This window comes from Micromys minutus, assembly GCF_963924665.1.
Source record: "Micromys minutus genome assembly, chromosome: 27".
NCBI lineage: Eukaryota > Metazoa > Chordata > Mammalia > Rodentia > Muridae > Micromys > Micromys minutus.
The window spans coordinates 39,964,331-39,989,275 of NC_137962.1; the positions used below are offsets into that span (position 1 = coordinate 39,964,331).

Sequence of the window (24,945 nt, forward strand, 5' to 3'; positions counted from 1 at the left end):
TTCTCTTCTTCTGATTTCCTTTTTTCAACTTTTCAATACTGTTTATATTTCTATTTTTCCATTAGTTGATTCATTTATGTACTTTACATCCTGACTGCTATCCCCCCTCCTGGTTCATCCCCCACACAGTTCCTTCTCCATGCTCCCTCCTTCTCTTCTGAGAGGGTGCAGGCTCCTTGGGTACCAAAAGCTTGAGTTTATGGTACCCAGTTTTTTGACAAGGTACTTGTGGGTTCAAAATGTTCCCCCAAACCTTCCAACAGACACACACACACACAGAGGGAGAGAGAGAGAGAGAGAGAGAGAGAGAGAGAGAGAGAGAGAGAGAGAGAGAGAGAGAGACAGAGGGCACTTTGTTTTTGCTATGTTTTATTGTAAACGTTTTATTACAATGCTTCCTCATAATGCAAGTCATTTTGGAGTTTGTATTTTAAGACGGAGGCCGCTCCTGTTTGTTTCTTTAGAGCAGCCACTTTAGAAAGTATTGGCAGGCTGGTGTTCAACACTGCCACTAAGACTCATTCCAGATGTTAGTGGGTTTTCTTTGCTGCGGTGAACAGAGATCAAGGAACACTTGATCTGCCTGCTTAGGGTTAAAATCAAATATGAAGGGCTGTGACTGCCATCAAGTGAGTGGGGCCAGGAGAGAGGACAGACCGGATCCAGCTTATGGCTCAATGGATGATGGAAGTGTCTGACAGGGCACATAGGTGAAGCAACGATACAATGTTCCTTTGGCTCCAGGTCAATGGAACATATAAAGATGGATCTGCAGCATGCGTTCTAGAAAAGTTAAAGCCTCCCATTCAAGGCTTTAGATACAGAAGGAACCAGAAAGAACGTAAATGAAAGCACACGAACATTTGCAGCAAAAGGCTGCTGCAAATATGGCCCCGAAGAGGGATGCGGCTCGGCTGTCCGTCACACTGCAGTGCAGACACGACATTGCAGGGGGAGCCATTGTGCCTCCTGAACAAAATTAGCACATTCAGGGTGGACGTGTGTGCCCCACAAAGGGCCGGTGGAAAGAGCTATTCAGTCTCATTCAAAAGAGAAGACAGTCGGAGGGACAAAATGGTTTTTGGGCTCGGCTCCCAGCCCTCCTTCCCCACCATCAACAAAAAGCAGATACTCAAGACCCATACCAAAGCTGTGTGCAAACTTGACCATGAGCAAACAGTGCAAGTGAGAACAGAATGATGTAATGCCGTTGTGCCTGGATTGTCAAGAAGGTAGTGATGTCCAAGGACCACAGTCCACAGCAGACTCTCTTCTGAGGCTAGTGGGAGCCCAGGTATCCAGACGTTCTGGGGGAAGAATGGCTCAGCTGTCTAGACTAAGTCTCTGGGTGTGCTGTCCTGGCTCTGCAACTTGGCTTGTCTGCAGTTGAGACCACAAGTTCTAGACACCCAGCCTCCCCCTTTGCCTCTCGTCCCTCCAGCCCAGCCATAGCTGTGCCCAGCTTTGTCCACATCAGTGACTTCTGTATATAATGAGGGTCCCCAGTGCCCTCTACAAGGTTCCCCAGGGCTCCCCAAGAGCTTCAGACAACCATAGAGGATCTTATCTACTTTTGTAGAGACATGAGCCTGCCCAGTTTTACAGTCTGACCCTCCCTGCAAGGGGCTCACCTGAGCCTCCCACCTTTTACACTGAGCCAGAACTGTGCTATGTAATTGGTGCCTGATGTGGACAAGCTGACTTCAGCAGTTCTTAAACCTGAAACAGATGGTGCAGAGCTCATCCTCAGAGCCCTTGTTCTCCACTCAACAAGTCAGAGGAATAAGAAGGAAGATCCCATAGAAGGGAGGAAATTGGAGAGATGGGGGAAGGAGCATGGAGGTGAAATGGAGGGATGGGAAGGAGGGAGAGCACAGGTTGTGTATTGTTGAGTGTCAGGGCTGAGAGCAAGGAGGGGCGTGCATCTCAGTGAGGGTTCTGTGGTGATGCTCAGGCCGAGGTTCACAGGCAGGGCATTCGATGAGGTTGGAAGGGGCAGACTCAGCACACCTTTCCAGGCTGGTTATTGTCCCAAGGGGGCAGTGACAGGTAGTCCTGATGCTTTAGAGATTTGAAAAACTGAATGGCTGGCACCTGGGGTATGGGGTGGTAGGGAAGCTTTTTGACAGACAGGTCCTGGTCTAGGTCCTCAATCTCAGAACACAGACCTGGAGGGGACGGCTTACTGTGTGGTGAGAGGGGGCCAGGTCCCAGGCCAGGGAGGAAGCAGTAGTCTCCAACCTGCTGAAGAACAAGGAGACCTTCGGGGTGTGGAGATGCTGGGCCTACTTCCTCCCTGGGCTCTCCTGCGCTCACTGCAGGGCTGCTTGGCACAGGAGGAACAGGATTGGCTGGAGGGGGCTTGGCAGGCTGGCTCATGCTTGGAGGCAGCTCTACATAGTCCTCAAACTCTGGTGGTCCAAGAACTGGGCTTCCAGAAGGGCCCCTGGGCTGCTTGAGACAGAGACTGGGGCTTTGGGCTGATGGGAACCCGAGTGAGGGACCCAAACAGGTAGACTGGGGCCCTGTGGGCAGGGTGAGCACCATATCTGCAGGAGTGACATAATCAGAAGTCACCACACTGTCCTCGGGGTCCCCAGAGCGTATGGGTAGAGTCACTGGGTTGTCCCTTGGCTCCTGCTCCTTCTCTTTCACCTCAACTGGAGGGCTCTCCCTCAGTTCCATGGAAGGGCTTCCTGTAGTCTCCAGGCTGGACCCACACTGCACTACAACAGCCTGGCCCTGCCCCATCACCTGGGACAACGGGACCAGTTGCACTTGTCCTCCAGGGGGCAGACACATGTACTCCAAGGAACCTGGCAGAGCTGGTCTTAGGTTCCCACCCACCTGGGGGGGAACCAGCTGTCCTGGGAGATCAGGCAGAGAGTGGGATTGGGGAGGGCCCAGGTAGGGGCCATTGAAGTCAAAGCTGGGTATTTGCTTCTTAGGTCTGCCAGAAGGAGTTCCCGGGTCTGCTTGAACACCAGAAGATTGCTCTGTGGGCTCCAGTGAGGTGGTTGGGGTTGTATCAGGCCCAGATGGTGCATCTCGAACAATGTTAGGGTCCTCTATGGAGAGAGGTGATACTTCGGTGTCCTCCAAATGTGTGTATGACACCCTGTGAGGGACAATATAGGCAGAGATGCAGAATCTAGATAGTTGGTGTTTACCCAGAGTAGGTGAGGCTCTCTGGGAGGCCTGAGTCCCTCCAAGCCTCACAGGAAGCACTGAGTCATGAGATTCTGTGAATGAAATGGTGTGTGTCCAGGATCCCAGAGGACCATGTGCCCAGGGCACACCACCATCCTAACTTTTGCTCTCTTCTGCTCCTTGCAGTCCCGTTACCTTCAGGGCTGGGTTCACTCTTGCCCGGGTACCAAACAGGGCTACTGACTCCCTGACAGGTGGACCTAGCAGGCTGAAGTCCTACAGTCTGCCCATTCAGCCACTCATGAGGCCACTGCAGTTCAGGGCTTACAGAGGTAACCTGGCAAGAGGAGGTTTCATGCTCCAGGACGCTGCCTCTTGTCCCTGGTCTGCTTCACCCTAACCTGGGAGTCAGAAAACATCTTCCTCATGCCTACCTAGAGTGCCACTTGCTCCAGTAGGCATCATCTCCTATCATCTATTCAGACACCCACAGGCTACCCTGATGTGCACCACGGAGAAGTGCACATCACACAGGCTCCCCAAGGGTCAGAGCCCAAACACTCACCCCCGTAGCTCAGCCAAAAGGTTGTTCTCTGGCCCCAGGAAAATGGGGTTCTTAGTAGCAAAGGCTGCCATGCTGTCCGGAGGCCAGAGTCCTTTACCTCTATCCTAGAAAGAGAAGGGCATTTGTGTCTGAATGTGGCACCTCAGGAAGGAGGGGACAGTGGGGGACAGCATGTGCGCATGGCATTTTCCATAAGCGCCACCCATGGGAAGAATGCCCTCATGGTGGGGCCCAGCTCAGGCCTCTGACTCTAAGAAATGGAGAGTTATTCAAGGGGTCATGAATTCCCTTATCTCTAAAGCTCCTGAGGAGAGCGGGCCCTGTTGCTCCTCACAGCTTCTTCTCTCATGGCACTGGTATCTACCCATGGCTGTTGTTTTGTGAGATGCTGACAGCCGTGTCCTTCTGTCCTTCCCATTCCTCTCTCAGGAACTGACCCCCTGGAGACACCCTGGCTTCAGCCAGCTCTCCCACCAGCTCAGAGGCATCTTGCTGTGCTAGGCTCAAGACCTGTCCTGGAGCCCCTCAGCCCCTTCTCTACCCCCAGGAGCAGACTCTCCTGAGCCATCTTGTGCAGGAGAATGCTCTGGATTCTGTCTGTGGCTCCAGACACAACTCAGGGCGATTCCTGAGACTCCTTAGGGTACCAGAGACCCACCTCCTGCTAGCGAGCCTCCGGGATCTCCCACCCTTCCCCGCTGTGACAGTAATGGGACAGGGGGCCAGCAGCAGGGCTTGCCTTCCTACCTGGAACATGAGGCTCTTGCTGGGGTTGGGGATTTTCTCCTTCCACTTCCTGTACAACCTGGAATGGGAACACGGAAGACATGACTGGAGGCCTGTGTATGTGAGGTTCCAGAGACCTCTTGGCCAGTTACTTCTGTGCCCATGTATGGAGAGAAACTGAAGCCAGGGGAGTAAATGTAGGCTGGGGATTATCGTGTGCCCAGCTGTGTTGTCCCTGTGACCCCGGTACCTGCTTTCCACTTCCCTCTGCCCATAGACCACACTTACCTGTACCCATGGACACAGCCAAAGCGGAGGGCCAGGAGCAAGGTGAAGATGAGAAAGACCAGGATGAGGACTATCCACGTTGTGGGCATCACTTGTTCCATAAGGAGAGGCGACATTAGGTGAGATGCACAAGACGCAGGCTACAGGCGGAGGCTAATTGTCCCCCAGACCCTCTCTGAGAAAGGCCAGATACAAACCCTGGGTCTGTACCCCGTGCTCAGGATGGGGAAGTTCTACCCTAAGCTGCAGCAAGTACTGATGGGACTGGGGGTACTTTTTGAAATAAGGGGCAAGGGGCATGAAGAGATGGGAGGGTTTGTCACAGAAGGTCCCTCTGTCAGCACACTAGCCTTCTTGACTTGGGTCCTGTAAGTTCCTTCCTCATCTCCTGAGTTCATGGCTCTAGCCCTCCTTCTGCCAGACTGGCTGTCTCTCTGAGGTTCCCCCTCCCCCCACTTTTGACATGGCTGACTATGTGGAATGCTTCGTTACCATCCCCCACCCCTTGTCCTCTTTTAACCTCGCACAGTGTGTGTCTAGGCAGTCACCCTGGGATGCACTAGAGTATGAATGCAGGCGTCAAGGGAAGGGAAACTTGGCAGGACCGGTGAAGCCCACCAACCTGTCAGCCCCAGGCCCTCATCTGTGCACAAAGCTAGAATTGCTTTGTAGCCATGGTAACAAGAGACCCACATTGACCAGTCATGGCTGCCACCAAGGCTAAGAAAGCCGAGTGCCCTATAAATAGAGGCCTAGGCCCCAGCTGAAAGGAGAAACAATGGTGAGACTGTTCTCTCTTCCCCCAAGTCTCCACTTCCAGCATGTGTAATATACCAGGTACCATTCCCCAGGGAGGTCCATAGGGTAGGATGGTTCTCGAGCCTCCCAGGAGCGTGGTGATAGCCAAGAAACATACCCCGCTGAGTCGTCCAAGTGCACTCATTGCTCCACTCGCTCCAGATCCCATCGTAGTCAGAGATGGCCTTGACCCTCACCCTGGCACAGTAGGAGGTGCCAGGCACCAGCTGTGGCAGGTCCATGCTATGGGCATGATTTAGGTTCTCTGTCTTGCTGTCCTGCAGTGGCAGATGTGCTGAAGCTGAGCCACTAGCCAGGTTCAGGAGCTCAGCTACTTCCTAGAGCTACCTCCAGATCCATTGAATCTCTAGTCCAGTCCAGGACGCCGGTCCGGAACCTACTGTAACCAACCACTGTGGTGGCCCCAGATGCCACCTCTTCCAGCACTGACAGCTACACCCAGGCCTAGTCTCTCTCCATCTCCCAATTTGTCTGGGTGCTGCCTTGACCTAAATTCTGTCTTATCCAGGAACATCATGCTAGTTTGCTGGATCCTAGGCCATGAGTTGGGGGGTCACTGACTTTCTTTTGACTCTCTGCTAGCCCACTCTCAGGCCTCAGTTTCCCCACTTCCTGTCTGAAGTTAGAGTCCTGGCTGACTGGTCCTACTTTAGGCTCTGTGGAGCCCCAGGGTCTGCATCTAGGTGGCAGGCCTTTGCATGTGTGGGATGTGTGCTAGGCAGGGCTTGCCCTTAGTTTAGCCATCAGGAGCTATACCATTTGGTCAGATCTTTGAAACCTTCATTCTACACCTCTGCTGCTCCATCTGCTGCTCCACTCTGCCAGTCTGGCCCTCAGTTCAAGGACAGAACCGGTTTTGTGATCATGTCATGTCACCTCTCTGAGCCTGAATCTTTCATCGAGAAATTGGACTGTCACCTGTTGACCATGTGGCTCCTAAGGCATAGGGGTCAGGTTCCTCTAAATTAGGGCTCCCTAGAATGTCCTATCTTCCCTCTCCCCCCTATCCATAACATCCCCCGGGTCCTGGACCTCACCTCCCAGCTGTCCAATGTCTTCTTGTATTGGACCTGGAATGCGTGCTGAATGAATGGGAAGAACATTTTCTGAGTTTTCCAATGCAGGCTGTAGCTGTCTCTGTTCTTGGTCAGGTTGAGGATTGGAGGCTGCATCTGGACTATAGGAAGGATAATTTCAAGGAATGTCATTGCTTCCTCCCTCTGGCAGAATTGTTCCTTATCCAAGCTGGTCAAAGGTACTCCCCATCTGGACCAATATCCCCAACCCCAACCACTCTGACTCCTTTGAACTCTGGTCGTTTGAATGAGAATGGTCCCAGAGGTTCATGTGTTTGAATCCTTGGTCTGGTCCCCAGTTGGAACTGTTTGGGAAGGATTAAAAAGTATGGCCTTATTGGAGGAGGTGTATCACTGGGGCATGGGGGTGGGGCTTTGAACATAGTGGCATATACCTTTAGTCCTAGCAATCGGGAGACAGGCAGGTGGGCCTGTTTAGGCCAGCCTGGTCTACAAGGTGAATACTAGAACAACCAGAGCTACAGAGAGAAACTGTCTTGAAAAACCACTAACCAACCAACCAACCAATCAATCAGCCAGCCAGCCAGCCAGCCAGCCAGCCAGCAAGCAAGCAACCAACCAAGCAACCAAAGACATTAGCTCTCAGACCCTTCTCCAGCTTCCTGCCCCTGATCCCTGTTACCCCTGTTCTGCACCATAAACTCTCACCCTCTGGAGCCATAGTCCCAAAGTAAACTCGCTTCTATAAGTTGCCTTGGTCATGATGTCTTGTCATAGCAATAAAAAAGTAACCAAGGCAAATGCCCATCATTACCACATCACAGTGTTGGCTCAAGCTGGCCTCTGGGAGAGGGGAGCACCTGAAGTAAACCTGGGGGGCCCAAAGCCTGTTGGTACTTCCCTGACAGTGTTTAAACACAAAAAGGAAAAACAAATGCAACCCCGGCTTTCTATCTTCATCCATCAACTGTTCCAGCCCTGGGCAACACATTCACTTTGTGGGAACTCCCTCTCTCCATCCTCCCCTTTCCTCTGTGGTCCTTTCATTTCCCCATCTTACACCCGGGAAAACAGAGTTTGGAGGAGATGAAAACTGGGCAGTGGAGAGCTTGTGTCTCCATTGTCCCCTGTTAGCCACTCCCTCTGCCGCTTCAGTGACTCTAGGAGTTGCTTGGAGTCAGCATGGGCTGGCAAGCCCTTGCTGTTCTAAAAGTCTCCCCTACACGGCAGTATTAAGCCTGCAGACACACCTGAGTCACCAAACAGAAAGCTGGAGATGTTTAGTGACAGCCCCGCCCACTTGGGGAGCAGCAGGCCAGCTGTAGACATGGGCACATATTCAAGCTTTCTCGTGTAGCCTTGACGTGCATTCTGAGAGCGGTGGGCAATTTAAAGCAAGGCACTTGCCTTCTATCTCTCTATCAAAACAACAGATTCACAGCTCATGACTTCATAGGGCTTTTACAAAAATCACACGTATGACTAATTCACGTGAATCAGAGGACTCAACTCCCTTCTCCCGGAGCAAGGAAGGACCCCAGGAAGAAACTGCTTCATGTAAACTCAGGTGACAAAAAGATTGGCTGCCAGAGAGGACATGCATTGCTGGCTGGATGGACAGACTCCCTTGTGTCAGGGTCCTTGCCATGTGACAGGAAGGGGGAATGGAGATCTGTAAGGAAGCCACCTGTGCGGCCCACCTTCTCCAGGTATGAAAGTAATACAGAACGTGAGCATTAATCGAAGGAGAAGCCTGGAAACCTCTGAGGGAAAGGACAGTTATCGAAGGGTGGTGGCCCATGGGAGGGATGTGCAGTCAAGAGGAAGCACAGGGGGCATGGGGTGGAGGAGAGCAGGTTCCAAGTGAGACTCTGGAAGGGGGACAATTTGATCTGCAGCAGGGCATGAGCTACAAGCTGGTGGTGGCTTCCCTGTCTCCTTGAAGACGGTAGAAATGCATTAGAATAATCTTTCTCTCCATCTCTCTCTTTCCATCTCTGTCTCTGTCTCTCCCTCTCTCTGTTGCATAGCCTTCATGTGGGTGTGGGGGCCTGTACACAAAAGCTAGAGAAGGGTGTCTTTTGTCCTTCCTTTCTCTGTGTCCTTCAGACGGGATCTCTTACTGAACCCAGATCCAGGTGAGTAGCCAGGAAGCCCTAACCAGGATGTCTCTTACCAGGTGCGTATGAGCACGCTCAAGTTTTTGTTTTTGTTTTTGTTTTTTTTTTAATGTGGGTACTGGGATTCAAACTTAGGTTCTCATTCCTGTCTATCAATTGCTCTCACCCACTGAGATATACTCCTAATCCAAGAATAGTCATTTTACCACCTCGAGTGATGAAATCTGCAGATCTTTGAAAGTGGCAAACGCAAAGATGCCAAAGAGGTCCCTATGTTTATTGAAGTGATCCAATGAACCCCTATAGTACTGGGAACTCATACAGAGGCAGGGCGAACTCACTGTGGATGTAGCTCTTGATGAACTTCCCTTGCTCCAGCTGCTTAACAGAGACCACGTACTGGCTGTGTGCAGTGGGGCTGGACACAGTCAGACTGCAGTGGTACCGTGTGTAAAGGCTGGCCTGTAGCTCCTTTATCACTGGAGAGCATTTCTTCTCCCTGGGGAGGTACAGTTCAGCTGAGAGCAGGGTTGGGGAAATGTCAGATCCAGCTCAGACCTCAAAGAGGTATAGTCCTAGGAATAAGAGGGACAGGGGACACTCACGGAGCTGCAGGGCTGGGGCTGTAGAAGAGCCCAAAGGAAACAGAGCCAGTCATCTGGTTCCACACCTCCCAGGAGCAGTTGAGGGACTGGATCCCATCAAAGAAGCATTGAAGGTTCTGTGGCTGGGCCTTGTCCCCTGTGCAAATACATCCTCCCTCAGTGGTCTCATTGGTTGGGACACTAAGTTACTCACAGAGAAGAGGTCCGTGAGGGTCGCAGAACCCGGCTTAGACATCAGCCCAACTCTGCTCTGAGCCTGCCTGCTGTGTGCCCCCCTGCTTGGGAAGGGCCAGGTAGGTATTTCTGCCCTATCTTGAAAGACATGAGCCAGTTCTAAATGTTGAGTGTCAAGATGAACTCAGGGACATAGGCGACCCTGCACATAGCCTAGCGCTTGTAAACATGTTATTGCAGTCATGACTGTGGAGCAGTCATTAACAGACATGCATGTTGCCACAGAGCCAAGAGTGTGTGAGACGAAGTGGCCCAGATAGAGTGCCGGGGACTCGGGGCTGGTGGGAGACACTGATGGTGAGGTAGGGCAGATCCTGGAGCCTCACTCAGGTCTAGACTGTCTCCACTTCTGGGCCCCTAAGAGAGACACTTCCTACCAGCTCCGTTACCTGGCTGAGAGTCCCAGTGTACCTCTGGGCTCCATCTGCTGGATCTTCCAGACAAGCTTGAACCTGAAGATAGCCAAGTGCGCACACGGGCCACGTAGACATTGTTGGGTAGAAACAGCTTTGGCTCAAGAGTGACCGAAAAGTTGCTAGTGTAGAGATTGGAGGCATCCTGTGAAGATAGGGGGAGGTGAAGGAGGAGCCTGGTCGGTTACCCCACAAGACTGGACACAGATGGCTCAGGGTCCTACCTCCCAGGGGTCCTGGAGTCGCTTATAAGCCACCTCAAACTCTATGTCCTTTTGTGAAAGCCAGGAGATCTGAGCATCCCCGAGGGACACATTCCACTCCAGACAGAAAGAATCCCCAGAGGGGCTGATGCGGATGTCCTTGGGAGGCGGTGGCTGCACTAAAGGGAGGGAAACGGAAGGGTTATAGGGGTTTCACACTGAGGGAGCTGAGGGTAGGTTGTCTGGGTACCACTTTGGCTGACCCTATGCAGCTTCAGGCCTGAAACCCATCAACTACAGATTTGACAGCGATTGTGCCTTACAAGGCCTGGACATTGAACTCAGTGGGGCCTCCTCCTGCCCTGCTGTATGTACTGATGCTTTCTGCCCAGCAGAGGGTGCTGTGAGCCACTGGGCCCTCTCTCCTGTGACATATCATCCTCATAGTTGAAGTGCCTACCACTGATTGCCCTTGCCCAGTGCCCGCCCCCCCTGACTTTCTTGAATTCAGACAGAACCTTTTGTTCCTCTTCCTGTCCAGCTGCGGCTCATTGTAACTCCCAAGTCTGTCTTGTCGAACCAGGCTAAGCTTATCCTTTGCCTGTCCCCCTTCCCTAGTTTAAGGCTAGAGATGCAGTTTCCTGCATCTCCCGTTTTCCCTGCCATTGTCTAGTCTTTTGAACTCGATGCTTCCTGGAATACAAAGAGCATACTTGGCGTACCCAGCCTGCCCTCCGCCCCTCCAGACCTTGCCCAGGCAAGCCACCTTTCCACACATGGTTTCCTAAGAATTGCATCTGCTTCTGTGATCCTCCCAAAGCAAGGACTTGGCTACAAAGCTCCTTCCTTCCTTCTGGGAAGCCCTTCCTGATTGCCAGGGCCCTTTGCCTTCCATCCCCTCCCTGCCTGTGGCCGCTAGCTCCTAAGTCTTTGTTCTGCACCCCTGACCCCCCAGGTGGAGGGACTCTTTCAGACACCAGCACCAATCACATGATGAAAGCGCTCAACCTAGCATTGCTGGTGAGCAAAGAGGACTCATGGTGTCCCCCCAAGAGTCTGACATATGCTGGGGCTTAGAGCACAGTTTCTCCATGAGTCTGAACTGCTGGTGACATGTGCTGTAGTCCCCAAGAAAAACTCACAGATGATCCTTGACCCCACTTAAGATCATGCTGGAACAACGGGCCTTGTGGACCTGTTGCACACTCTGGGGTTCAGAAGGGCTGGAAACACGGTGTCTGACAATGTGACCTATCATGGCCATCCCTGCTCCACGGTAGTATCTGGGGACCTCTGTGGTCCTTGGAGCCTCACTGATAGGACAGGGTGTTGCAGCCATGGACCAGAGGGACCAGAGTTCTGTCACCTGGAAAGTCCCCCAGGAGTCTAGGAGGGAAGCTCTGTTTCTTGATTGATGGCAGAAACACCTGGGACAGAGCAGCCTTGGGCAGAGGCCTCATATCACATCTTTCCAACCCTGGGACAGGGTCCCTAACCCTGGGAGAGCCTCACTGTAGCCCACTCACTGCCTAGGCAGGACCCCAGCTCCTCACCATGCTTGGCCAGAGGAACCACGAGCTGAATACCCAGATCCCGGTCGGGCTGGAATGAGTAGTAGTCTTTACTTGTGATGGAAAAGCCGTGTACGGGGATGACACATCTTCTGGGCACACAGCGGTAGGATGGTGGGCACTCTGACCACATGAGGGTCTCACTGAGGTTGCAGGACACTGGCTGTTTCCTGTCAGGAAACACTAGTTTTTACTACGTGTCTGTTTTTATCCAAGGTCAGTGTCTGGCAGTAAACAACACACACACACACACAAACACACACACACACACGTAGCTGCCCATGCAGTGAGTATTCTGATGGGAGCAGGCACCCACTAGATCACTAAGTATTAAATTGTCATGAGAAAATGTTGACTACAACAAACAGGCAAGGACGAGGAGCCTAGCTGTGTTGGTGAGGAGTAGGGACAGACTCACTGCATGCGTGGTTGGACAAGAATCTGCAAGGACTTGTGGGGAAAGCAGGCTGATTGCAGCAGGCTGATTGGCTGCAGCAAGTGCCAAGTCCCTGGGGCTGCTACCAGGCCTATAACTGGATGCACAGACTGTGTGTGTACAATCTAATGTCTATCTAGTTAATGGTCTTGCTCCTGCCACATCCCAAAAAATCTGACTGCAATGCAGGTGGAGCCTAAAAAGCCCCTAACTTCAGAGACTTCCAGTTGACTTTAAAAAGCACTAATTTCGACAGCCTTGCTGCTGAGCAGTGTGTTATTCTTGGTCTTCACAGCCAGCTTTGCTGTACACGGCATCTCTGACCAAGGTCACAGAAATAGGTCAAGGTCATTCTCTAGGTGAAGTTTATTTGCTCTCTTCCCCTTTTCTGTATCTTCACCTACAAGGTTACTATTCCCAAGAAAAGAAACTGAAGAGAAAAGCTTACAGCTTAGTAATTTCTCCCTAGATGTGCAGCACTCGGGACAGCTAGTGACCTTATAATCACAGCACCATGTCTGAAACCCAGATCACTCTGAAACTTATGATCACTTTGGTAACTGCCTCAACGCCCTGAGATCAAAAGGACCCTCTCCCCAAGTCCCTACTGAAATCCTACACCCGTGACGTCAGCGCAGGATGCTCTTCGGCAACTCCCTTCCTGGCATCTTCGGTTTGTATGCTTGTCAGTCTGTCCCTTCCCTGGCCCTGACGACTTGTCCCTGATTATGGGCTTTCCTGCTGCAAGCAAAACAGTCATGAATCTGGTCGCAAGGGAACGGAGGTTTGCATTGTGTTTGTTCGTAGCAAGCATGCAGGGACAGAGACTGAGGAAGTGAGGGGCGTGTTTTGGTGCAGGATTTGAAGGGTTGGGATGCTGGAGTAACAAGATACATCCTAGTGATTGTGTGTAGATTGGATGATGGTGGTGGTGTCCGAGTTGAACAGACTTGCATCTCATTGGGGGATAAACTTAGTAGTGTTGGCTAAGGGGCAGGGAGGGGGTAGAAGACACTGAAAACCAGGCTGGCTTCCCAGTCATTTAGTCAAGCTACTATCTCTCCCCGGTTAATAAAATGAGATGCGGGGAGAGCAGAGGCAGGACCGTCCCCAGAGCAAGAATAGAGTTTGGCTTAGAGCATTTGGAGTCAGAGAAATGGATTATGTAAGTAAAAAACCGTAGAGAGGTGCTTGTGGGGCGGGCAGGGAAGGCTGTCCTAGGATCAGTACCCTCATCTGGGAGTCTCCGACCTCGAGCTTTCCAAAGACTGCGTATAGATAGGAAGCCAGGGCTTCAGTTACAGATCTCACCCTCTCTAGTAGAGGAGAGAAAAAGGAAGCAAATAGACCAGAAAGAGTTGTCAGAGACACCGGGTGAGTGTGTCACTGAGTGTCACACACTCAGTGAGTGTGGTGACCACGACATAACGGGAGCTACAGGAGGTATTCTGAGTGGGTTGGTAGAAGATGGTTCAGGCCTGGCCACTTGGCTAGGGGGGCTATGGTTATTTCTCAGTGACAGGTCCAGCTGCACCCCCTTGGAGATAGCCATGTCGTGGGGGGAGTGCACTCAGGCAAGAAACACTGGGGACACAGGAGGACTATGAGGCCACCAGCTCCTGGAGGAGGGGAGGAGAGAGACAGGATGCTCGGGGCAGGAGAGGTCTGGAGCTGCAGGTGTTGGGATGTCGGTGTAGCAAACATGCAGGGTGACAGAAACGATGGACAGCATAGTGGGGAGGAGAGGCATCGGGGTCCAGCGACACCAGTGGGCTCAGTGGCACTCACGTGTCTAGGTGGTGATAGAGGGTCACGTTGATGAGCCCCTGGGCATCCTCCGTGTCGGCCCAGCTGCAGATGATTTGCTTGGTGTAGTCGTTGTAACACTGCAAAGTTTCCAGAGGGACCGTTTCTGTCGAGGAGAAGCAGGGATCAGGAGAAGCATCATCTCCCCTCCAGGTGTCCAGGTGTCCCCTGTCCCTGTCACTCCTGTCCCACATCTCTCTCTCTCTCTCTCTCTCTCTCTCTCTCTCTCTCTCTCTCTCTCTCTCTCTCTTTCAACAGGGTCTTTCTATGTAACCCAGGCTGCCTGAAACTTGCTTTGTAGACCATTCTCAGAGATCCTCCCACCTCTGTTTCTTGAGTGCTGGGATTAAAGGCATGCACCCCAAAACTCTGGTCTCCAGCTTCCTGCTGAGGCCTAAGTGACCGGGTAGGGGGCCCCTGAACCTGGCGCAGCTGTGTTGGAGACCCCCGAGCCTGGCGCAGCTGTGTTGGAGACCCCCCCGAGCCTGGTGCGGCTGGGTTGGAGACCCCCCCGAGCCTGGTGCAGCTGGGTTGGAGACCCCCCGAGCCTGGTGCGGCTGGGTTGGAGACCCTGTTTAGGTCTCTCGTTTTCTGTTAGGAGCATGAGATTCCAATGGATTCTCAGCCATGACGTATGTTTTGTGCTGCAGTTGCCCTCAGGTAGGGCATTGCTCAGGCCTGCGCGTTCTCCGAGGTGTCACTTGGTAGGAGAGACACAGCAGTGCCTCAGAAGTGGCTGGCACACCCCTTTCCAGCGCCCTGCTCTGCTAAGCCTTGGCCTCACTCAAAGCCGGGCTTGGTAAGGAGGAAGTGGATCCTACACTGTCACGGAGGAAGTCCATGGGGCACTGCGGACAGCCTTCTAGCTTCAGGAGCCTCCAGAGTATCCCATAGGTCCTCTAAGTAGAGAAGAGGGCTAGGGATTTTGTGGGGGAAAGGTCTGTAGGCCAAAGCTCCCAAGAGCAAGGGTTAGGGGATCCGGAAGCCATTAGAAGAATGGGTCTGGGAGATGGGCAGAAAAGACGCTGGCTCATTGGGGGTTGGGGCTTTAGGGGATACACTGAGTAGTATGAGTAGAGAAAGACACCGTTGAGCTGGTTGTTCCAGGGCCAGGAAAGGGTGAGCAGGAACATGAAGAACAGGGAAGAGAGGGGCTGGAGGAACCCTAAAGGAGAAAATGAATATAGGAGAGACAAAAAAAAAAAAAAAAAAAAAAAAAAAAAAAAAGTCCAGAACTGGATACAATAGGTGGAACTGCAGGGGTTCTGGGAGCTTCTGGGATTATGGTGGGTGCAGCTCCTTCCAGACTCAACACTAAAAGAGGAGCTAAAGGGAAGGGCTCTTCAGACTTACCTTCTGCCTCTGTCGCCCCATGTCTCCAGTAGAGAGCCACCAGGGCCACATAGCACAGCTCCCAGATAAGTGACATTTGCTGGTCTGTTTTTGGCACTTTAGGTGGCTGCACAGGAAGCTACGGGCAGGGTGGCATCCTCATTGTCCTGGGGTTTTGTGTGGCTGCTTGGCTGGGGCCACGCTCATGTTACAGGTCTTGTGATTCTTCACTCCTAGACTGCATCCTCGGGTGCTGCAAAAAGGCGTGTAAGGCTAAGAGCTGCCGCAGACACTGTTGACCGAGAAAAGAGGTCCCGGCCCATGGTGCCCTGGGACGGTTCCCTTCTCTTATGTCTCATTGGGCTGAAGCATGAGGGCAGAAGAGATGGGACTGATGAGCTCTGAGGCATCAGATCCCTCCTCAGACCACAGTGAGGTACCCAGAGATGAGAATGAAGCTGCTGCTTACCTCGTACCAGACTCCACAGAGGAGCCGAGACCCACACCTTTGATGGATGTGGCAGTGGGGGCGGGGCACACCTAGGTGTGACTGTCTCTGCATACACCCACCTAACCTTGTTCTCCAGCACAGGCAGAGCCTGGTGCTCTCCCCACCTCTGCTTAGTTTACCATCAGGTCTCCCACAGGCCCCTCTGCTTCCCAGTTCCCCTTTCTCTGAAGCCTGGGGATTTCCTTGCCTTTCATTGAGTTCACTTGGGAAGTACCAGAGGAGCCAAGCCATCACTGTGACCTCTTCTCCTACAGGCATTTGAAATTTCAGTCAAGATGCACACAACACATACCCATCAGTTCATCTATCAGTCCATCCATCTACCTATATATCTATATAGTATTCATCTATGTATGTGCACATCTGTTTAACCCTTCTTGTATCTATCCATGTGTCTGTATTATTTATCTACTTATTCATGTATCAGATATCTATTTGTCCACGAATCTATCTATGTATCTATCATCTATCTATCTATCTATCTGTCTGTCTATCTATCTGTCTGTCTGTCTGTCTGTCTATCTATCTATCTATCTATCTATCTTTACCTGTCTCTCTTTTTTTAAAGATTTATTTATTTATTATGTGAGTACACCGTAGCTGTCTTCAGACACACCAGAAGAGGGCATCAGATCTCATTACAGATGGTTGTGAGCCACCATGTGGTTGTTGGGAGTTGAACTGAGGACCTCTGGAAGAGCAGCCAGTGTCAGTTCTTAACCACTGAGCCATCTTGTTAGCCCTCGTTACCTGTCTCTTATATATCAGTCATGTACCTATCTGGTCATTGGACCCTTGACCGGAACAGGTGTTATTTTACCCCCATGGTGCTCAATATAAATGAAGGAGAAACCAGTAAACGGCATAAAATGATGGAATATTTCTTTTGAAAAAGCTAAAAATTACAGCACACACTAATCCCAAATCCCTGTCTCACACTGTCCCCCCGTAGTGAGGTTAATTAAAAAGTTACATGCTAAACCACATAAAGCCTTTGCCACTGGTGCCCTTGAGCTGTCAAGTAACCAAAGGGTTCTGTGACATAGAGGCATGAAAGGGTTTTGCAGCCAACTGCCTGGCTTTCATAAAGCCAACAGAGTCACCGAGCAAGGGGGGAAAGGGGATGTACCAATCAATGACTGGTGTCTTCATTTGGGAGGATTGCTGTCACAAAACACCACCAATAGCTCATAAAAACCACAGACATTTATTTCTAAAAATTTTGGAAAGTGTTGAGGCCAAGGTCCAGTCACATGCAGGTTTGAGATCAGATGAGGCCTCTTCTGCACAGGCTTCTCACTGCTACTGTCACAGTGGGGACCTCAAGGGAGCTTCCTGAGATGTCTAATATGAGGACACTGGTCTCCAGTAGCCTCCCCCCCACCCGGGGGATGTAGTTTCAATAGAAGAGTTTTTGGGGTACATGAGTATTCGGTCCCTAACAATTTAAATCATGGAGAACAAGTTAGCATCTACTGTATAAGAGCTATCCCCCAAAATTTCGCAGAGTATTTAAACACACAGAGAGAATCCACATTAGCAGCCGACTGAGGTTTGATGCCCACCATCTGCCAGGAAGTGTGCAGAGCACTTGGCGGAAATCAGTGCATCTCGGTCAAGGCAGCTGTTAGAATCCTGGCAGACAGGAAACGGTGTAGTGTTGAGGAGTGATGGCCCCACAGGGCCACAGCTGTGTGAGGCAGGCTGGGACTGAGCCCAGGTGGGCTGGCTGAGGACCTGCCCTCTCTAACCATGCTTCCCTGAGAGGTGGTGGTTCCTGATTGTGCCTCAACTCAGACTGCTCTGCCGAACTCTTATTGACCAGACGGAGCCCAAGGACAGGAAAAGTTGAATCTCTGAGCCTGCAGCCCTTGCTTACAGCAGAGCCGAGAGCTATTTAAACACAGACTGCTGCTGGTTTTTTTTTAAAAAAAAAAAAGTCAAGATAGGAGACCTAGGATTTTAGAAAATCAGTTTGACACGCCAGACAAGCACCTGATTGAGGTGGATGTGCAAAGATGGGGACAGGGACAAGGCAGGGGACACTCTCTAGAACACCGTGGAAGCACTGGAAAGCAGACCAAGCAGAGGCTGGAGGATCAGAGATATGCATTACCAGCAGCGCCTTTTAAGGTTCATTTTTTACAAGAATAAAAAGTAATAATACTTTTTAACTCTTTCCTGCCACTAGGCATGGTCACGTGACTAAATGCTGTCCAAGGCGCCGGGAGGGAAAAGCCCTGTGTGTATCTTTCCCAAAGACTACTTAAAAGATATGGACTCACATGGAAAGAAATATTTAATTTATTTCTTTTTGTTCTATAGCTCAGAAATGACGGTTGGCACTCCAGCAGCCATTTTGGATCATAAGGAAGGGACGAAAGCCACATGCACGGAGTACGTGATAGGAAGAGAATCCGGCTTCCTCCCGTCCCTCTGAGGTAGCCACCCCAGCCCCAGGCCTGCTCTGCAGGTCTTTTTAGGTGAAAACGAAACAGCTGTGGAGCTAAGCATTGCTCGTGAGAGTTTCTGTATGCATTTAAAATGTAGCTGGAAATGTCCTTTGAATCTAAAGAAGATGGCGCTTCATTATCAAGAAAGAAGAGAGAGAAACTTGGTTCTTAAGGAGGCATTTCTGAGTAAGAGGCAGAGACCAAGTTCAAACTCCCAACGTTTTCCCCATGGAACACAGCACTCACTTACATGCTAATGTGAGCATTCTGTCTTTCAAGAACAGAAGGGCAACCCAGAGCTTCCAGGAGGAAACAGGCAGCAGGCTACCTCCAACAGGACAACGGCCATCCTGGCAGATAATTTTTGAGCAGAGAACCTAGTTTCTTTTTTTTTTTAATCTCTCTCTCTCCTTTCTTTCTTTCTTTCTTTCTTTCTTTCTTTCTTTCTTTCTTTTTCTTTCTTTCTTTCTTTCTTTCTTTCTTTCTTCCTTCCTTCCTTCCTTCCTTCCTTTCTTTCTTTCTTTCTTTCTTTCTTTCTTTCTTTCTTTCTTTCTTGACTTCTGCCTTTCCGATTTGTATCCCTTTGACCTCCTTTTGTTGTCTAATTGCTCTGGCTTGGCTTTCGAGTACTATATTGAATAGGTAGGAGGAGAGTGGGCAGCCTTGTCTAGTCCCTGACTTTTGTGGGATTGTTTCAAGTTTCTCTCCATTTAGTTTAATGTTGGCTACTACTTTGCTATATATTTCTTTTACTATGAAACCTTAGTTTCTAACCACACAATGAGGAGGCTGAGAGATAGTTCAGCAGGTAAAAGTATTTGCACAAGTCTGAAGATGTGAGTTCAAGCCCCAGATTCCACATTGGAGAGAATTAAGCCCAGAAAAAATTGTCCTCTGACCACCACCTATGCCATTTGACACGTGTGCCATTGTCCCACATGAACCATAATACACACAATAAACTTCAAAAACCAAGTCTTCCTTGCTGTTCAACAGTCAACTGGAGAGCTTGGTTCCTTGAAGACAGAGAAGAAATGTTCAGGTATTTCCCGAAAAGAAAGTTGTTCTAGCATGTTCTCAGGAAAGACAGATTTAAAGCAAGACAGCGTGCCATATGGGAGCAGAGAGAGACGCATGCCTTGCAGTTAAGTGGGGAAGATTTGCCTGTTGCACAAAGCAAAAATGAGTGAGCACATAGCATAGCAAGGGCCAGGCAAAAACTCAGATGACTAAGTTGGCTAGGAGGCAGAGAAGAGGGACGAGGAAGGGGAGGCAAGAGGAGAACTGAAAACTGGCGGAGGGCCCGCCCAACTTTATGAGGGCACGAAAATGCTAATTAAACCCGAGCTGATGTAGAGTATAAATAGGTGGGGGCACAGACCGTAAGGACTGAGTCAGTTCAATTCCAGCTACTAGTGAGGGTGGGGTGGGATTATTTCAGACTAGGAATTTTGGGGCTAGCCTGGGCAATGCAGTAAGACCCTGCCTAAAAACATTTTGGAAGGTTTACTAGTCTTTGAGGATGGGGGGTAAGCATAGAGACAGGAGGAACTTGGAGAAAAGGGGCAGGTGGGGGTGGCGGGGAAGAGTGGGAAGCCGGACGTGTTTCTACACCCTAATTCCTGAGTGTATGAAGAAATTTGCTTGAGGGAAGGGCAAACAGAACCATTTCACAAGCCATTCAGACCCAGATTTATTAAAGTGTATGTGGCGCCCATGAGCGGAGCAGTTGACAAGGGAAGGAGAGAAGCTCAAAAGTCCACTCAGTGTATCAACAGCAAGAGGCTAAAGGGCCAATTTGCCTGACAGGGCCATTAAAATGTTGAAGGCGCAAACTCTTCTGATGACCTGACTTTGTCCCCCTGATACCCAGAACGTTAGACTGCTGTCTCCAGCCACCGAGGCATAGAGGAACCGCCCACTCTTGACTGACGGCTCTAGTTAATGAGAGGACCATGCTTATTTCACGTTAACTTGTTTCTCTACATCTGAATCCAACACGGATTAAAGATCTGAAACCCCAGACTAACACATGAAACGCATTAAAACGGCATCTTTAATTTTAGGAGTTGATTAAAACATTGAAACCAGAAACCACAAAGCAAAACAAAGCGCAAACCAACAGTCAGGGCTGGCGAGGTGGCTTAGTGTGTAACACGCTTGTTAGAAAGCATGAGGTCCTGAGTCCGAGGCTCAGAAGCCACATGAAAGGGGCCAAGTATGGTGGCATGCACTTTGGACCCCAGCACTGGGGAAGCCGAGAGAAAGGCAGATCCCAGGGGCTTCCTGGTTGGTCAGCATAGTCTACTTACTGAGTTCCAGGCCAGTGAGAAACTCTATCTAAAAAAGAAGGTATTCTGTACCTAAGGAAGGACACCTGAGAGTGTTGTCTGGCCCCCACATGCACACACATGTACTCACACACCCATGATCATGTACACAGAGCAAACGAAACAGTGGCTGATGATAAAAATACTTTATATCACACAGGACATCTTAAGCTTGTCAGAGAAAAGGGTAACCCAGAGATATACATGTAACTAAATCTGAATGTATGGAACAACTAGTGTGGTTAACAGTCATGTGGGTGAAGATTATGGAATAGCATGAAGGGAAACTTCATCCTGCACTCTAAGACTTTTAGGGGGCTGTCACCTTCCGGTGCTTTCTCAGCGGGACAACTGGACAATTCCAACTAATATTTTCAACACACCTCTGGGATCTGACTCGAGCCAGGGATACTGACAGACTTGTGACCAGAGGATGGTAGCTGCTCCGGTATGCAGGGGAAGTAAAATGGGCTCAGGGAGAACATGTGGCCAAACCAGGACAGAAACAGAGTGGAAAGCCTGGAGAAAGGCATGATGGGAAAGTTCCGGTTATGTGTGTGGCCAGAGGGAGAACGGGTTTGCGGAGTCAGTGAAGTTGACAGATGCTCGGGATCTGGAGGAAGGCAGACTGTCTAGAGTGAGTCGAATCTGGACCACAGAAGGCTGGGAAAGAAGATGTGGTACCGAGAGGAAAAGCTTTACTCCGCTGGATGAGAGCAAGTGAAAGGAGGAGAGATATCAGTGGTGAGCCAGAGCAGTGGGTCCCACACAGCCATGAACGCCAACGTGTCTCACAAATGGAAAATCTGTTGGAGTGGGTAAGGCGCTGGCTAAGAGGCAAGCCAGAAGCCTCCTCAGCACTCCGGTATGGTATTGGTTACTTTGGACAGTTGGGGTTAGTTTCTTCATCTGAAAAAGGGGTCTGATGTTCTGCACAATTGCTCCTGTGTCTAAATTCTGGGGACATTTCCCAATAGGCACTCTTTAGAACTGACTTGTGTGGCGTGCCAGAGGGCTATTTTAGGTTTCTCTTTCTTTCTTTGTGGTGTGTACACACAACACGCTGTCAGCAGTATTTGTTCATAAACGTTCCTTAACTCCAAGCAGTGGGTGATAAGCCCAGGTTTCTGAGCTCTTCGAATCCTGAGTGACCTCAAAAATAAGTTCAGATAAGGTAGAATTTCCTCAAACCAGAACCTCTTAAATTCAGCAGAGGACGCTGCGTTTCTTGCTCAGAGTGGATTGGATAATTTAAAAGGCACTATTTCTGAATATATATCCAGTCACAGAAATGCATTTGCAAGATCCATGATTCTGGATTATTCTAACTGTTAACATATCAGGTGTCTGTGTTTTTGTGTGTCTTTCTTCGACATTAAACACTAATGACCTCATTGCTTTCCTACAGTACTGGGTTATGAATAACTCCACACAATAAAAGCAAAACTGTTCAGTAGGGTTTCGGGGTGGGGGGAGAGTTGTCCGAAGTGAGCACAAATGTTTATTCACTATGAAACTACAAAGAAACCAGATAGGATTTAATTATGCTAGAATCTGAATATGCAAGAATGTTCTGGCAGGGCCTCTGAGGAGGGAAAACCCTACAACCAGGCCTAGAAGCTTGAATAGTGAGGTTATAAGCCAATCCCAGGTGCACGCATGTGCATACATACGCAAGCACGCACGCATGCGCGCACACAGTCATGCATAATCACCATGTACCTACCTACATCTAGGCACTCACCCTCTGTAATGCTCTCTTATGTTGGGAATAGCTCAAGGCCTGGTAGTGAAAGAATGGACAAGATAAAATTTGCTGAGAGAGTTTCAGTAAGAGCAGTTGCTATGGACCAAGGCACAGTGGGCAACTCCTTTCAGAAAAGTAAATGGTGTTCTGAGAGTGAATGGATCCTTTTATAATTTGGAATGTGGTCCCAGGCTGACAGAGAGGCAGCTATAGAAGAAGAAGGATGTCCAAGTGTAAGAGGTCTCAGGTCACCTGCTTTGTAAGGTGTGACACAATCTAGAAATTTTTAAATCAAAGGAGCTGGAGCTTTTTTTTTCTTTTTCCAGGATACTTGTGTTGTGGTCAGTGTTGCTAAAGAAACACGGGATTTGGGGAATTGCTAGAGAAAAGTTCAGGACGAAGTGTACAGAGGTCATGCAGAGAGGTCATGCAGAAAGCAGATGAGGAGAGTCCTTAGACACATGGAACTGAGCAATGTCACCATGAACTTCGGTTAAGAGGGTCTAGACTAGTGGATCCCAACCTTCCTAACCCTGTGACCCCTTAAAACAGTTCCTCACATTGTGGTGACCCACAACCATAAAATTATTTCATTGCTACTTCTGTATTTTGATACGGTTTTGAATCGGAATGTAAAAATATGATACACGAGACGTCTGATAGGTGACCTCAAAGGGGTCCCAACACTCATGTTGAGAACCGTTAGTCCAGAGGGAAGGCAGCAAGGGAAATGAGCATCGTTGTGACACTCAAGTTCCCTTCCTAAAGTATGGCCAGGCCACCAGTCAGAAGTAGAGATTGAGAACAGGTATCTCAACTCGGCAGGTCTGGGTGAAGGGACAGTTCAAGGCCCATGATACCTGTGACTTACTAAGATTTCTGGTATAGACAGACATGAGATCCTAGAAGAGCCCAGGGACTCACCAGGGGAGGAGGGAGGTCTAGGATTAGATGCAGAGACAGGAGCAGCAAGTGAGGGGAAGCCTTACAGGGCAACCTCATTGACACCCCTCAGGTTCCAGTAAAGGACATGAGGTTCCATCTAAAGATTTGTTAGAGGCGGTGGCATGGTAGGGTCTGAAGTAGCATTTCAGCTCATGCAGACAGCCTTCTTCTAAAGTTTCTGAGAAAGAGGTCGGGAGAGGGGAGATGCTGCACTAGAGAGAAGTAGGTGACGGTCCCTTTTGTTTTCATTGCCGAATTAGGTTCAAAGGCCCTGTGCTGGGTTTGGGCAGAGGCCGGGGTCTGAATCTCAAGCAAATTCTTTGCTTAACCTGTCATGGAGATTTCTGTCAAACAATGGCTAATGTATGACCTCTGGACTACAGCATGTGGGACACATGAACAGGTTAGTTTATAAGCTATGAGACATGACAGTGGTCATGCTCTCTGTCAGCAGAGGAGCTGATTGCATCCCTGTCTGGGAGGGACAGGTCCCTACCTATGTGATGAGACACATGTCTGTGGCACACTAGGTACAGAAGAGACACATCTGGACCCAAACCTAAATCATCCATGGTGGTGCAGAGCACAATATGGTGTGTGTGTGTGTGTGTGTGTGTGTGTGTGTGTGTGTGTGTGTGTGTATGTGTGTGTGTGTGTGTGTGTGAGAGAGAGAGAGAGAGAGAGAGAGAGAAAGACAGAGACAGAGACACCCAAAAACACAGAGACACAGAGACAGAGAGAGAAAGAGAGGGAGAGAGAGAGAGAGAATGGGTAATCTGGTATGTCTCTGGGCCTTTCCCAAGTGAGCTTGCCAAATAACACTCAATACCAAAGGAGGTTCTACATCTGTCTCTAACACTTCATCCTTGTAGGTAAATTTTCTCTACCCTTTCTCTCTCTTTTCCCTTCCTCCATTTCTAGTTGAGGACAGAGGGAGCTATGCCTCCTGCTTACCCTGTCCCACAGATGTGTGCCCTGAAATTCAGGACAGGGACAGAAGTAACATATGGGTGGAAAGGTTAGAAGGAACACAGTGCTTAGCCCCGGCTAGAACTTGCCACCAGACCTCCAGTGATAAAGCTGGGTCTGCCCAAAGCCCCAGAGCAGACCCAAACCTAACCCTCCCAGAGCCCCGACTTTGTATCCAGCTTGAACACTCCCAGGTGCCCCTCCCCTACAAAACACCTTGGAGCCTGAGCCCTAGTCTTCCTGGAGAGGGCACCCTAGCTCCATCTTATCCTGTCCTGTTCCATCCTGGAGACCCCCACACCTCCTTACTTCGAGCTCATTCTCAGCTCTGCTTCAGGGAGCCGGACACTTACCTCTGTACTTTGGGACAGGCCGCCTCCTTCGGGAGCCTCCAAGTAGCAGTAAGCCGGAGGCTCTTCCTATTTATTTGTGCCCCGTCTGGAGGAAACAGAGAGCAAAATGAGGAAGTTGACAGTGCCCTTTCGCAAGCAGCTTCGGCTGCTTCTCAGAATTGCGGACACAAGCCTCTGATAATAACTCACGACATTTATTTCACCCAGAGAAGCTTGCCCCCCACCGTTTCCTTGTCAGCAGCTGTCAGCCAGGGTCTCAGCCAGGAATGGCCTCCTCCACATCTTCACATCCCTGACCCCTCTGGAGGAGGCGTAACAACCACCTCTTTTCG

General features: G+C 50.2%; 1 protein-coding gene across 1 annotated transcript; it reads right to left on the reverse strand.

Annotated features, from left to right (window-relative positions):
* Positions 1-632: 632 nt before the first annotated feature.
* Positions 633-24,645, reverse strand: CSF2RB (colony stimulating factor 2 receptor subunit beta). Its single transcript, XM_080939785.1, has 14 exons — positions 24,614-24,645; positions 15,327-15,558; positions 13,956-14,079; positions 11,714-11,901; positions 10,182-10,339; positions 9,934-10,102; positions 9,311-9,446; positions 9,047-9,204; positions 6,586-6,725; positions 5,646-5,805; positions 4,730-4,820; positions 4,463-4,520; positions 3,716-3,819; positions 633-3,118 (listed from the first exon to the last, which is right to left on the reverse strand). Exons 2-14 carry the CDS (start codon positions 15,400-15,402, stop codon positions 2,002-2,004), a joined length of 2,679 nt encoding a protein of 892 aa, XP_080795911.1. The 5' UTR covers positions 15,403-15,558; positions 24,614-24,645; the 3' UTR covers positions 633-2,001.
* Positions 24,646-24,945: the final 300 nt, after the last annotated feature.